At 38.2% G+C, this 14,686-nt stretch overlaps 1 protein-coding gene across 1 annotated transcript; it reads right to left on the bottom strand.

The window, feature by feature from the left end:
• Positions 1 to 256: 256 nt before the first annotated feature.
• LOC306641978 (alpha-1,3-mannosyl-glycoprotein 4-beta-N-acetylglucosaminyltransferase C-like) lies at positions 257 to 11,384 on the bottom strand (the record flags this gene model as incomplete). Its single annotated transcript, XM_079107298.1, has 4 exons — positions 257 to 265; positions 1,043 to 2,169; positions 9,296 to 9,452; positions 11,277 to 11,384. The coding sequence occupies 4 exons, from the start codon at positions 11,382 to 11,384 to the stop codon at positions 257 to 259; spliced, it is 1,401 nt and encodes a 466-aa protein (XP_078963424.1).
• Positions 11,385 to 14,686: the final 3,302 nt, after the last annotated feature.

Here is a 14,686-nt window from a genome sequence, read left to right as displayed (position 1 = left end):
CCTGTTCCCCTGTATCTGATGCCCCCAGAGGTTCTATCTTTTATTCTTATTTCCATTCCATTATCCTGTTTCCAGCTCTTTCTAACCATTTTGGTTATAACCGATTTAGATACTCTGGCTTCCGATTTGAATTTTTCTCAAGTCATTCTCTTAAAACGCTCCTTCCCTTTTCTTTCTTTTCCTGCATTTGTGGATTATAGTTCTCAAACTAGTGAAAATTCCTGCTCAAACACTGCTTCCTGGTTGAGCCCAGGGCTCAGATTTTCTGGGAAGAAAAATTTCATAGTCAGACTAAAGTGAAGACAATAGTAAAACATCTAAACTTTTCCCTTTCAGAAATATTCAGGTTACCTAGAGTCCCATAAATAAGGCTATGGGGGAGACAGGAGCTACATAAAACCAGGGTAAATTATTTCTAATAATAGAGATGCTATTTTAAAGGCATCCCCTGGCAGTTTGGGTGATCATATAGAAGAGAACTCTGACTAACCATAGAAGGCACTCCATAGATATCTATTGAATGAATGAGTACTTTATAGTGGAAATATAAGGTCACAGGAAAAAAATAGACATGTTCCTGGACAGTTTACCCTTCCCTGTCCCATAGGAAGTTCACCTCTTTGTGAGTTAATTTCTTGGTTGGTGGAAGGACCCTTTGTCTTTTCCCATGCACTGACATAGTCAGGTGATCTGAGAGCATCAATTAGTCTTACTTGCATATTCTTGGTGGTTTTAGAAGCCTTGTGCTTTTGATTCGGGAAAGAATTTTGGATGGTAGAACCATTTGGATAGGAAACCAGAGAAGGTCTTCACAACCCCTACCTTCTATCCTTGACTCTCTGGGACCAAGAGGATGGTACCTTCACTCTGACTTTCAACTGGCTTTGTTTTCTGTATTAAGATTCCTGAAAGGACCCAGAAAGACATGTCTCTTGCTAATTTCAAGACTTTAATGTTTTGTTACCTCTGTAGAATCTACCTTCAACCTGCTCACTCCCAGAACTCCAGTGGTTTCTCGTGTAGTTTTTAAACTTTCCTTAACCCAGAGATTGATGCTTCTGACTATTAATCCAGAGGGGAGAGTGGCTGTGATAAGCAATCTCACACATTTCACCTTCTTCCCAGAATCTTCAGATAACACCTGCTTATTTAAGATGCCATTTACTAGCATCCCCAGAAAAATATAGTCATTGCAGTCATGGATCAGATTGGTAGAATCATAGCCCAATTCTACGTGCCCTTCTTTTAGCTGATTCACCCCCTTTACGTTAGAGCCAGTCAGCACTTGAACTCGGAACACTGTGGCAGGTATGTCCAAAATCACTGTCAGATGGCTGCCAGCCTTAGCCTCCTTGCTGTAAAAGAAATTTCTATCCAGGCTGTAGGCATTCTTGAGGACAGAGTCATTGGTGACATTAAGGTTGGTGTAAATAGTGGCAGCAGGGTTACTGGGAGGGCCAATGTCATCTTCCTCAAACTCTTTATCTTTGAGGGTACTGAATTTGCCATCAAAGGAGGAGTAACTGCCCATGTGCTGGAAGAGGGAGGGGGAAAATCGGATTCGTTTTTGCTGCATTTGAAGGTCAAGAAAATGGGACAAAAGGTAGTCACAGGGCCTTTCTTGGTAAAAGAGGAGAAGGAAACGAACAAAGTAAGGGAGGTCTCTAGTGTGAAAGAGTTTTCCAATGAAGCCCAGCTGAGAGAACTCCAGAGTCACCCAAAATTTCCTTTCCCAGGCAGAGAGTGTGGTAACAATTTGGGTGACAAATTCTGGGGCACATTTTACATCATCTTCAATCATCAGAAAGTAGTCAGAGTAGTTGGTGGCAAAGTTCATGAGGAAGGCGTAATCCATGTTCTGCTTGGAGCGAAAGACTACGTAGGCAGGGGTGTCATTGACCCTTTTCTTAAGGTTCTTCAAAGGACGATAGCTTTTAAGAGGAGTATTGATCACTACTAGCTGCCTGGCCTGGATATGGGGTTTAAAGAGGACTGAGATGTTGGAGATCATTTTATCAAGCCATTTGGGGTCAGGATCTCCCAGGTGTACCACAACAGTGAAGTATTTCTGCTCACACAAGGAAGAAGTAATAAAGAGAGATTGCAGGGTGTCCAAGAGGTAGCTCCCCTGGGGACGCCGCACTGAGGAAATCCCTATGGTCAGCAGTTCTAGGATTGGGGAGAAAAGAGGACCTTTATCAGCTCAGAGGAATGAGGAAGGTAACATTATGTACACTCATAGATCTTCCCATATGCCATCTTCATATGTTCATATGGTTATTTTAATTTTTTCTTTTCCAGGACTGAATATGACCATATTAGGAATTGCTCTCTGGTCAAAGGTGAACTTTTTTGTTTTAACCATTACCTTCCAAAAATTATCATGAGGGAAATGGATAAAGATAACATACTGAACTTTTTCTAGGAGTTTTATTCTAGAGGCAAATGCTATAGTCAACTGTCAACTTCTGACCATCTCTGTTACCTGGAGATCTTGGCTTCAATTCTAATGTTCTTTCCAGCCCCAGGACTTACCTGTGGGACTTTCTCCTAGCACAACTTCTACTTTATTTAGACAAAAATCCCTTAGAAGTTTAACTTGAGAGTGGATTTGCCACCACCAGCCCCTTGGTGGTCACTGACCCAGTGGTTCATGTGGTCAAATACCAAATGCTATGATAGATCAAGTAAGATCCAGATTGGAAGCTGACCAGTGGGTACAACAATGTGAAAGCCACTGGTTACCCACACAAGAGTAATTTTGGTAAAATGATGAGGGTAAAAATGTGTGGCATCAAAAGAGGTATTCTTTCTTTCATCAAGATTAGAAAAATTGCCAGGTGTGGTGGCACATGCCTGTAATCCCAGTGACTTGGAAGACTGAGGCAGGAGAACTGCAAGTTCAAAACCAGCCTCAGCAACTTAGCAAGGCCCTAAGCAGCTCAGTGAGACCCTGTCTCTAAATAAAATATAAGAAAGGGCTGGGGATGTGACTCAGTGGTTGAGTGCCCCTGGGTTCAATCCCCAGTACCCACCCACCCACCAAAAAAATTGATGGCCCAGAAAAGAGAAACTCACTGGAGTGATATTCAAGAGTAAGTAAGAGGAGGTGGAATCTAGTGTGAAAGTGGAGAGGCTGTAACTAGATAGGACCATGGGTGGTCCATCTACAGGAGGAAAGGGAACTTAGCTATGATTGACCATGAGTCCTAGGGAGCACAGTGGAAAGGTGTCAGAAGTCTAGGAGGTGGGGGTCAGCAAAGAAGGTATAGAGGGGTTTATGGGAGGAGAGTGTGGGAATGAGAACTACCCTGGGTTTCCTGTAGCAACCTATTTAAACTGGAACATGTTTTTCTTAAAATAGTCTTGAAATGCTCCCACTTCCCTCTCCCTGATACTGATTTATTTAGTGAGATGGCAAATATGACATCTCTTTGCCCCACAGTTTTATTTTAGGGCTGGGTTATGAAAGCTCGCGTGCACATGCAGCCTCATTCTCATCTTCTTAGGTCAAAGTTTTCCATCTCGTAGAGCGAGAAGCAGGTGCGACTCTGTTGACTTGAATTTTAAGTGCCTACTCTACAGACCATTTTTCCAGGCTTTGAGTTCCTTTCTTCAGATTTGAGGCCTAAGGGCATTGGAACAGGTGGTAGTGTGATGTATTAGAAAGCTGACTGTGTTCTTGGCCCCCAAATGCACTCTCCAATCCAGATTTATGTGAAAAGGAGGGGCGAGGGATTATTTCACTAAACTCCCTATTCAACCCCATATGTTTCTGACTTGGCCCAAGATCCATAGGGAAGAGAGACATCTGGAAAAATGTTAAATGAAATCTAGCTCTATAGGTTGTATGAAAAACACACACATAAAGAACATGAAAATGTTGAAAAGATAGTAATGAAAACATATATTGTGCAAATCTTGAAAAATAGAACTTATATATTTCAACATTATATATGAAGTAAAACTTCAGAAATAAAAGCAGTAATAATAAATCCATATTACACTTGGAAACATTTTACCTGTGTCAGAAATCAACAGGCTAGCTGGGTGTGGTGGCATACACTTGTAATCCCAGCAGCTTGGGAGGCTGAGGTAGGAGGATTGTGAGTTCAAAGCCAGCCACAGGAAGCCCTAAGCCCTTAGCGAGGCCCTAAGCAACTTAGTAAGATCCTTTCTCTACATAAAATATAAAAAGGGGCTGAGGAATGTGGCTCAGTGGTTGAGTGCCCATGGGTTCAATCCACAGTTCAAAAAAGAAAAAAAGAACAAGAAATCAACAGACTAAGTAAACAAAAATGAAGATCAAAAGTTCTGAATAACACAAAGAAATTCATTGTGTGTGTGTGTGTGTGTGTGTGTGCTGTACTGTTTATTAGAAGGTACACATTCCTTTCAGATATACTTCAAATATATATTAGACCATATATTAGACAATGAAGCCAATTTTAATTTTAATTGTCCTGAAGATAGTAATTATATAGGTTGTATTCTCTGACTATAGCGCAATAAAATTTAGAGTAATCATGGAAGTCTAACCAAAAGCATCCATTTGGTAATGGAAAATTACTGTTCTAAATCTCTGGGATTGATGAAGAAATCCAAATGGAAATTACCAGCTACTTAGAAGTAAAAGGAATAAGAACATCAGAGACCAAAACCTGTGGGAAATGGTTTAAAGTGGGACTTAGAGGAGACATAGTAGCTCTCAATGTATTTGCTACAATGCAGTATAGAAAATAAATGAAATGAGAAACAAAGGAACTAGGGCAAAAACAAAACTAAGGGAAGCAGAGTGCAGAATTAAGAAGATGAAAGCAGAATGTAATTAAATACAATAGATTAAAGGATGTAGAAGATCAATAAAAGTTGATTTTTAGAAAAAAGATTAACTCAACTTAGAAAACACAAATAGCATTAAGAATGAAAACGCATGATAACTGGTAAAATGAAGAATTTAGAAAATAAGTGTGTGTTAAGTTAGTTTTTTGTGACCTAAATGCCCAACAAGAACAACTTAGAGGAGGAAAAGTTTATTTCAGACTCACGGTTTCAAAGGTTTAGTCCATGATTGACTGAGTCCATTGCTCTGGGCCCAAGGTGAGGCAGAACATCATGGCAGAAGGGTTTGGTAGAGGCACGCTGCTTCCCTCATTGTAGACAGAAAGCAGAGAGAGTGGGCAGACAAGGATGGGGCTCCAGGGTAGATGAATACTTTCAGGGCACTCCCCCAGTGATCCACCTCTGGCAGCCATGTCCTACCTGCCTGCAGTTACCACCCCATCCGTTTGAACTAAGAGGGACTGATTAGCTTACAGCTATCACAATCCAATTACTTCACCTCAGAACATTCCTGCATTCAACATAGGTGCTTTTAGGAGATAACTTATAGCCAAACTATAATAAAGTACTAATAAAAAGTTTTAAAAATGGACACAGTTTATGAATTGTCATGTCACAAAGGATAAAACATAGATGATCAATAGACAGTTGCTCAACTGCATTGATAATCAGGGAAGAACAAGTTAAAACCAAAGAATTTCAGAAATCAAACAATCCGACAATAGTAATAGATGGCAAAGATATAGACCAACATAGATTTGTATCTTGATGGTGGGAATATAAACTGATAAACCATTAAAAACATTTTTTTTTTTTAATTCCAGGTTTCTCTACGTTTCCTAGGCTGGCCTCAAACTCCTGAGCTAGAGAGATCCCTTGCCTCAGGCTCTTGAGCAGCTAAAAAAAATCTTTAGTATGTCAATTTATTTAAAACATAATTTGCATTAGAGAGTGAACCAGTGATAACTATGGTGGGAGTACTTTTTTTTTTTCCTTTTGGTAAGTCATTTTAGGGAACAATTTGGCAAAAATCTAATAAAGATATGCCTATCCTGTGTTCTAGCAATTTCACTACTAGGAATGTACCCTTGAGAATTTTTCACATGTATTTATAAGGATTCATGCAAGAATATTCATAGCAACATTCTTTTTTTAAAAAAAAAACATTTTTTATACCTTTATTTATTTTTTATTTTTATGTGGTGCTGAGGATTGAACCTAGCACCTCACACTCTAGGTGAGTGCTCAACCACTGAACTACAACCCCAACACCCCCAAAGCAACATTCTTAGTAGTAAAAATCTGGAAGTAACCTAAATATTTATCAGCAGAGGAATGGATCAAAGCATTGCAATGACTCAAGGTTGAATGAGCAACTACGACGTTTTGATTATACAAATATTATACGTTGTATAATACAAATATGATAGTAGGTGGAAAGTAATGAAAGTACAGCATAAAACAAATATGAGATTAAGTATCATCTTTGGGAAATATGATATTGAGTGAAAGGAATGTTATATAACAAGATACTTATAAATTCTATTATATATCCTATTAATAGGGAAGTAAGTGAATAGGAAGGGAAATGAGTCTCACAAAAATAATACTAAGATGGTAGATTGTGAGACACATTATTACCCTATATAAATGTGTGAAAAGAATTTAAAAAATTTTATCACTGTCAAAAAAAAGTTAATGAAAAGAAATAGAAGTTTTAAAAAAAATAATACTGGGGCTGGGGAGATAGCTCAGTTGGTAAAGTGCTTGCCTTGCAAGCACAGGGCCCTGGGTTTGATCCCCAGCACCACAAAAAAAAAAAAAAAAAAAAAAAAAAAAATAATAATAATAATAAGAGAAAAAAGCAAGTACGGAGGAAAAAAAAACACATACGGTTTTATACCACTTTTTTCTTTTCTTTTTTTTTTTTTTTTTGATGGTGCTGGGGATCAAACCTGAGACCTTGCACACACTAAGCAAGCACTTTGCCCCTGAGCTACATCCCCAGCTCCTTCACTATTTTGTGAAGTAAAAATAGGCAAAATAATATCAGTTTAGGATAATTACATATCTAGTAAGATTATGAGAAATATAAGGGAATAATAAATATCAAATTCAGCAAAGTGCTACCTCTAGGGGAGGGGAAAGCCAGGGATTGGCACTATAGATTGGTGGTAAAGCACTTGCCTCTCATGTGTGCAGGTCTTGGGTTCAATCCCCAGCACTGCCAACAGCAACAAAATAAAAAATAAATGGGATTGGTAGGTGAAGAATATAGATCAGAACTTCAATTGTATAATTTATATTTAAACTGGGTATTCTTTTGATATATTTTACATATTGCATAAAATTTTCAAAAATTATAAGACTCTCAATTACATTATCTATTATGTTTGAAAATACAATGCAAATGAATAATGTCCTAGGAAAATATGTCATAAAATAATCTAAAAGAGTATAGAAAACCTGAATAAAATTAAAGAGTAATTAAAGAACTTGAAAAGAAAGTGAAACCAGGCCTGGTGGCACATGCCTACAATCTCAGCAACTTGGGAAACCGAGGCAGGAGGACTGTTATTTTGAGGCCAGCCTGGGCAATTTATCAAGACCCTATCTCAAAATAAAAATAAAAAGGAGGTCTGGGGGCATAACTCAGTGGTAGAACACCCCTTGGTTATATCCCCAATAACTAATACACAGAGAGGCAGAGGGAGGGAGGGAGGGAAGGAAAGAGAGAGAGATAGAGATAGAGAGGACTTTACTTTGTTAAAAAAAAAAAAAAAAGCATAACTTAGGTCCATATGTTTTCATAGTAAAAATGAAATATTTGAGAAATAAATAATTCATTAAGTGACTTGAAAAATATGGGAAGTTTTTCCATTGATTCTATCATATCCTTGATTATAAAATCTCTAATATAATAGGTACTTATATATTTGTTGAAAGAAAGTAAAAGAACAGAGAAATACATATAGAACTATAGCCCAACATAAAGTAAAACTTTCAAATAAGATATTTGTATGTCAAATAAGATAAATTGTATTAAGGATACATCGTGATCAGGTAGCACGTATGCTGGGAATGCAAGGACGACTATACAATGGAATAGTAATAGATTGAAGGAGGAGAACATATATGCGTATTCAACTGATGCCTCCAAAATCATCTGATGGAACTCAATATCTATCCTTTTTTTTTTGTTTTTTTTTTTATTGTAAACAAATGGGATACATGTTGTTTCTCTGTTTGTACATGGAGTAAAGGCGTACCATTTGTGTAATCATAATCAATACCTATTCTTGATACTGTCCTTAGCAAACTAGGAAATAAGGTGATATCCATAATAGGTTTGTAGAAATAGAATAGAACAAGTTCCTTCTTATAATAAATGAAAAATATGAATCACCTTGTGAAAAGGCAATCAGTTTTAATTTAAAGGAAACTATGAACCACGTATTTTGGACATAAAAATATTTTTTAAAATTCAGATACTGGCTATAAAATGTTTTAATCTGTACAGTTAGGAAAGTTAAATTTACAACCTTCTGACCAAAACTAAGATTTTCGGTTAGCTCATAGTCAGGGTGAGGTAATGTCAATTGACATAAAATATTTTTTCCACTCCATTCTCTATCTTGCATAAGAGATTTTACCTCCTTATTTTCCTTTTACTCAGTGCAAAGAGTTAAGGACCCTGATTAAATTGTTTAATTGTGACAGTTTGTCTTTATTCATCTGAAATGTGAACCTTTATATTTTTACAATCATCAAGGTTTGTGAGACATGTTTCAAATACTTATAGATGATAATAATGTATAGCTAACATAAGATACAATGATCCTTCACAAATTATATTTATTGTTAATACATTTTAAATGTTTACAGAATGGAAAATGAACTTGGTCATTTAAAAATATTTAAAATTTAAAATTCTCTTTCTGTTGTCAGTCAATTTATGTGTCAACCTGACTAAGCTAAAGTCGCCAATTATTCCAACACTAAGCTAGGTGTTGCTGTGATGGAATTATATAGGTGTAACTTTATGGAAGACATGTTATCCTGGGAGATCTGGCTGAGCTGAACGAAGCAGGAGAAAGGCCTTCAGAGGCTAGTTGAGGCTTCGCTAGAAGTTCCTCAAGGACAGCAGCTTCAGTTCCTGACCTAGTAGTTCAACTTGCCTTTTCATGACCTTCCTCTGGGTCTTGGAACCTTCGAAAACTGCCCCTGAATTGTTTCCTCCCAACTTCCTCCCCTTTACTCAATCTCCCTTCCCCTTGTTTCCTCCTAGACTTTCCTGTCGTCTCCCCAGTTTCAGGAGAGGGGATGGGAAATTAACAGACTCAGGATTATTACCTGTCGCAGGGTCTGGATTCTAGATGTCTGTCCTTTCCTTTCCACCTACCTTACCACTCTCCTTTTGCCTGGACAATCTACATCCCTTATGGACACTCACTTTTTTTCCTGGGAAGGGCTCCAATCAAGATGTGGGAGTTCACATTTTTCAGTGGTTCTGAGTTTCTCTGCATATCTTTGAAGGCTTGGAGGTGTTTTGTTCTGCCATATTTGACCTGCATCCGGATTCTCTGCCAACTTACCAGCTTCTTTTCCTCCTGAGGACAGAATAAGACTCAGTTCTGTGATTCATCACCTCTGGGAATAATGGCTGGATGAATTCCCTCTTTGCACTACATAATGAAATAATCTTCAGGACCCAGGACTGATTTTTCAGGCTCAATTAATTTTTTGTCCTTTTCTTTTGGAAAAGTCTATCCTACTGATTCTTATGGATCCTGGGGTAGAGAGAGTTGGGGTTTCTCTATTTCTCCTGTGTTACACGCAAGAAATGAGCTGAGGTCATTCTTTACCCTCAATTATCCCTATGATTACAGTCTAATATGGATCGTTAATTTCAAGAAGGGACATAGCATGTATTAAGTGTGAGATGCAGGAAGCTATATAATACCACTGTAATCCCCAAACTGAAGTTCTTCCTGATAGGTAATAGATAGTCATGAGCAGTAGGAACATGAAGTTAAGGGGATAATTCTGTACACTGGGCCTATGTGCTGGCTCTCCACATGTTTTCTTTTAACAAACAATTTACTCAAGGCCACTCTGGCCCTGCTCTGGTTTAAGTCAATAAGGTATGTTGCATTCCTTGACAAGTAACCTGTTAAACTCAGGGCTATTCTCAAGGCTGAGAAATTCATGTCCAAAGACTATTCTGCTGAGTTACCCTGAAAAGGGACCTTTGTGACCTTTACACAGACCAAAGATCCCAAGACTCAGGAAAACAAAAATAATTAAAAGTAAAGCCCACTGACCATAAAATCTATAAAAACAAGTTCCAGTTAGAACTGATCAGTATGGTACAAAGTGACCAAGAATTGCCTTTAGATCTTTAGTGTCTTATTTTAATCTCATTGTAATTGTATATTTTCTTCACCCTATGGGATTTTACCTGTGGGTAAAATCATGTGCAGCAGGGACTTAAAAAATCAGATGTAATTCCACTGTTGTTACAAGTTCAGAAGTGGTACCTGGGCAGGACTCTCTAGAAGTGTCCTTAAGACCCAAGTGAAACAAAACAACAAAGGGGTGTGTTGTCACTCTCCTCTCTGAAATGACCCACTGTCTCTCTTGAGGGGGCTTTCCTCTTCCTTCAAATACACTCTGCTTTACTTCTCCTACATCTCATATCTTGCTTGAAATTCTTTAGAAAACATGAGCTAAGAGACACATGCAACCCATGGTGACACTTCCCATTTATTCACCACCCTCCTTTGTATCCTTTGCCTTTTCTGGCTTTTTTTTTTTAAAGGTTTATTTATTTATTTACTTATTTATTTGGTTATCAGGGACTTTTCTAGCTTTTGGTGAATTTCTATACTCAAAATTTTTCTTGACTTGGAGAAATGACTTAATTTCTCTGAGGTTCAGGATCCTAATGAAGGATAAAATAGAGAAAAATGTATGACTTCGAAAACCAAGGGAAAATTTCTAAAACAGGAAGCTTATAAATAAGGGGAAAAATTCCATCTCATCAATTACTATAAAAAGGGTCAAATCTTCAGAAGTATTAAATAAGTGCTATTCCTTCTAAACTCTGATTTCTCCCCAGAATGCCATTATTCCTTATTAAATTCATTAAAGAAAACTGAGGGCTGGGGTGGTGGCTCAGTGGTAGAGTGCTTACCTGTCATGTGAGGACCTAGGTTTGATTCTCAGCACTACATATAAATAAAATTAAAAGATCCATTAAAAAAAGAATTAAAAAAAAAGAAAACTGACAAGTTGATTCCTCAAGAATTTTTGTCTTTTTCCTACTTTAAATGTCTGCAGTTATTTGTGAAAAATTTCACTCATTAAGATAAAGTCTTTTCTTTCAGTCCAAGGATTTCAATTTGGCCCCATCCAAAATTTCTGGTACTCACCAAAGACAGGAAACTTGTGTTATCAAGGGGGTTTTCATTAATGAAATAGAAGATTGAGAACACTACTGCTGTCCAAATGATGATGAGCCTCCATTGGAAGATTTTCATGGTGACCAGGTTGGGAGCTTATGGAGCTGTTTCTCAATCTGCAATCCTTGAATATATACTTAGATGTCTGCAATATGTACACTATTCAGAAAAGTTATCACTTGATGGTAATATGAAAAATACTCTAATTACAATGAAAAATATTTTCTCTTTGAAATTATAATTTACAATTGAAAGATATTGTCATTGAATAAGTATGATTTCCAAAGCCATTGATTCTGAACTCAAGGTTCTTAGATACATGTTCTTAAGAATCCTTAACAATTGTTCTCCTTCAAAAGAGAACTACCTATTTCTCACATTTGAGAAAGAGAGGGGTATCGAAATGCATGCTCGGTTCTCTTAATCCCACAACCAGGGCTTCCCTCCTCTTGCATGCAGGTCCAATTCTTCATTTCCCACCCTCTGAACAACTGTTTAATTAAATTTCCAGAGTTCTTTCCCACCTACATGTCTCCACCTTCATACTCCCTGATTTCTGCTGAAGGTAAGGTGAAAGGCAGAAAGCTTGGTTCTGTTCCAATAGGAGCTTTCAGGTGCATTATGGGGAACTACTCTCATTCATATATTTGAATTAGATTGCATTTCTTGAGAAAATAAGGAAGAAGTGGTGAGGGAATGAGTCAGGGATTGAGTGGCATTGATTTTTAATGGATGTTTATGGTAGAGGAATCATGGAAGAGACTATTATTGACTCCTTTGCCCTTTGATTCCCTGGAGTTAGGAAGACATTCTCTAGACTTTGCTCTTGTCTGTGTCCTACATTAAGCATCACGGAATGTTCTAGAGTGACATCTGAAGCCTTTACTTTTCTCCCCCTCAAACTCTATTCCCTCCAGTGTCCACTGGTCCCTTTGTCCATCATTAGTTCTTAGATTTGATACAGATTTTGATTAGGTTCATGATGAGCCAGGAATTCTGTGAGGTGGTAGAGGCGGTAGTTTTAGACAGTACTAATTATACTCTTTCTGATCTCTGTGCAATTCTTGATGAGATCAGAACATAAATAGCTCCAAGAAAATAGTGGATCTTTTTGTCTTCTCTAAACCTGAACCTCAAGTTCTTATTTTCAATTGTGATATTCCCTACCTCCCCACAGGGTTTTCTATCCTTTCTATATTTATCTTTTCTGTATTTCTCTAGGGTTTGCTTTTTGGGGCTCTGGAGTAGCTTCAAGTTCTTCCAGGATGCCCCCTGCTTCATGACCTGAGGCCTAGACCCTTTTTGGTTATGTATTCACCATTCCTGATCTTTTTCATGTCGTTTTCTTTTGTCCTTCTGGATGACTCACTGAACCAAACAGCACAGGCACTGATTAAGGTACTTACTAAGGATCTAAGGTAGGGTGTGAATGGGATTGAGTCAGCGGTCCAAGAGACAATCCCTCTTTCTAAAAAGAGTCTTCCAGTCCTCCAGAACTTCTGGGAAGATAATAAGTAAAGAGATTAAACAGTTGGTGGTTTTTTTTTTTTTTTTTTTGTTTCAAACACAACACATGAACGTCCTCACCTTGGCTGCAGCTGCAGTTCCATCTGAGACTTCCTTGGGTAGACAAGAACTGAGATCCACAGCACTTGAGTGTTTAGAACTTTCCCCAATGTGAAGGAGAAAATGTAACATTGAGGGGACTGGGATGGGACCAGAATAAGCATCCTCTGAGGCAAGGTGGCCACCACTCTCAGATGACAGCCCCTGGCAACCATTGTTCTCTCTGAATGCTGGCTGTTTATCAACCACACCTCAAATGAAGCGCCACTCCTTGGTAAGGGAGATGGTGAGGAAGACTCTGATACAGTCCTGGATTCTGATCCAGGGATGTGGACTGTAACTTAGTCATATTTTTCTCCAAAGTAGAAATAGTTTTATTGTCTTTTCCCCTAATTGTAAATATGATACATATTTAATGTAAAATATTAAATCAATTACAAATTTTAAAAAAGTAAAAATGACTCCAAATCCCAATGGTCTAAGATCTCTTGTTAATATCTGGCTGAACATCTTAACCCACAGTGAGAAAGGTGGATTGAAATTTGACTTTATGGCAACAGAAATGAAGTCACTGAGGAGCTCTCTGAGCATCATTTGAGCAATATAACTTACCAAGTGTGGCTACTCTCAGAGTTTTCAGAGAAGGGGTAAGTCTGTCTCCACAAATTGACCATTTTTAGCTTATTACTTCAAATTCTATTGTATCCCAGACAGGCTGTCATATTCCCCTAAAATTCTCTATTGTGTCTCTTTATCTTGTCATCTTCTATGTCATCCTTCATAATTCATGTTCTATTTGTTTTTCCCACCCCTTACTCTCTTCCCACCATTCCTACTATGGATAATAGATACTTTGTTACTACCTAAGGAAAAAAATGATGGAATAGAACATCACTTTTATAAGTCTGGGATTGCAGTGTCTACTTTGAAGCCCCACCACCATCAAAAAACATATAAATCCAAAGTAAGAATCAATTTTTCATTGGTGATGATATTACTTTGGTAACATCATTTGCTCAGAGCATTAGGATGCTCTTTCTCCTGTCCCTCTTCCCCTTTATTGATTCTTGTTTTGAAAGAATGGACAATTTTTAAATCTGTCTGTTTTATCTCAACTCCCTAAGTTCTCCCTCCCAGTGATGGGAACAAAGCCCTTAAAGCTGCTCCAGGAAACAGCCTCAAACAGAGAGTAAAAGAGTAAATTGAGCAAGATAGTGCTCAGACAGTTAAGATATATAGGATATAAGGTTACCAGAAACTGTTGACCAGAATCTACGCCGTGTTGTAAAACATTGTGAAACATGTTGTATGTTATCAGCAAACCCAGACCCCCTTTGGAATTTCCTGGCGGCTTTGTTCCCCTTTTCCCTTCCGTGTGCGACCCCTCCCGATGTGTGGTTTCTGCCTTTATAAACTTGTAAGATTTTCTGTTAGGGACTCGACTCCTTGACTCCTGCGTGAGTCACGAGTTGAGTCCCAGCGCGCTGGAATAAAAGCCTCTTGCGGTTTGCATCAAGTGACGCCTCCTGTGGTTGATTGGGGTTGCCGTGGATCAGTGGGACAGATAGGGTCTCCTTTTTGTGGGTCTTACAGAGTTAGGGTCTCCTTTTTGGGGGTCTTACAGTTTCTCTTCCCTTCTTCATCTCCCCCTTCTTGGTCCTTGTTATTCCCTTCATATGCTTATGCTTCTTCTCCCTGTAACTGAAGACCATGCCTAAAAAGAATGATGTTGAGGGATGGGCATAGGCTCCGCCCCAAGAAGCTGCCTTGGGGGACTTGTGCTCTCACCTTTTCTGCCTCTACTGCAGAATTCA

The sequence above is a fragment of the Sciurus vulgaris genome, assembly GCF_902686455.1.
Source record: "Sciurus vulgaris genome assembly, chromosome: 12".
NCBI lineage: Eukaryota > Metazoa > Chordata > Mammalia > Rodentia > Sciuridae > Sciurus > Sciurus vulgaris.
Note: the sequence above shows the minus strand (reverse complement) of the source record. Positions and strands in the feature narration are given on the sequence as shown.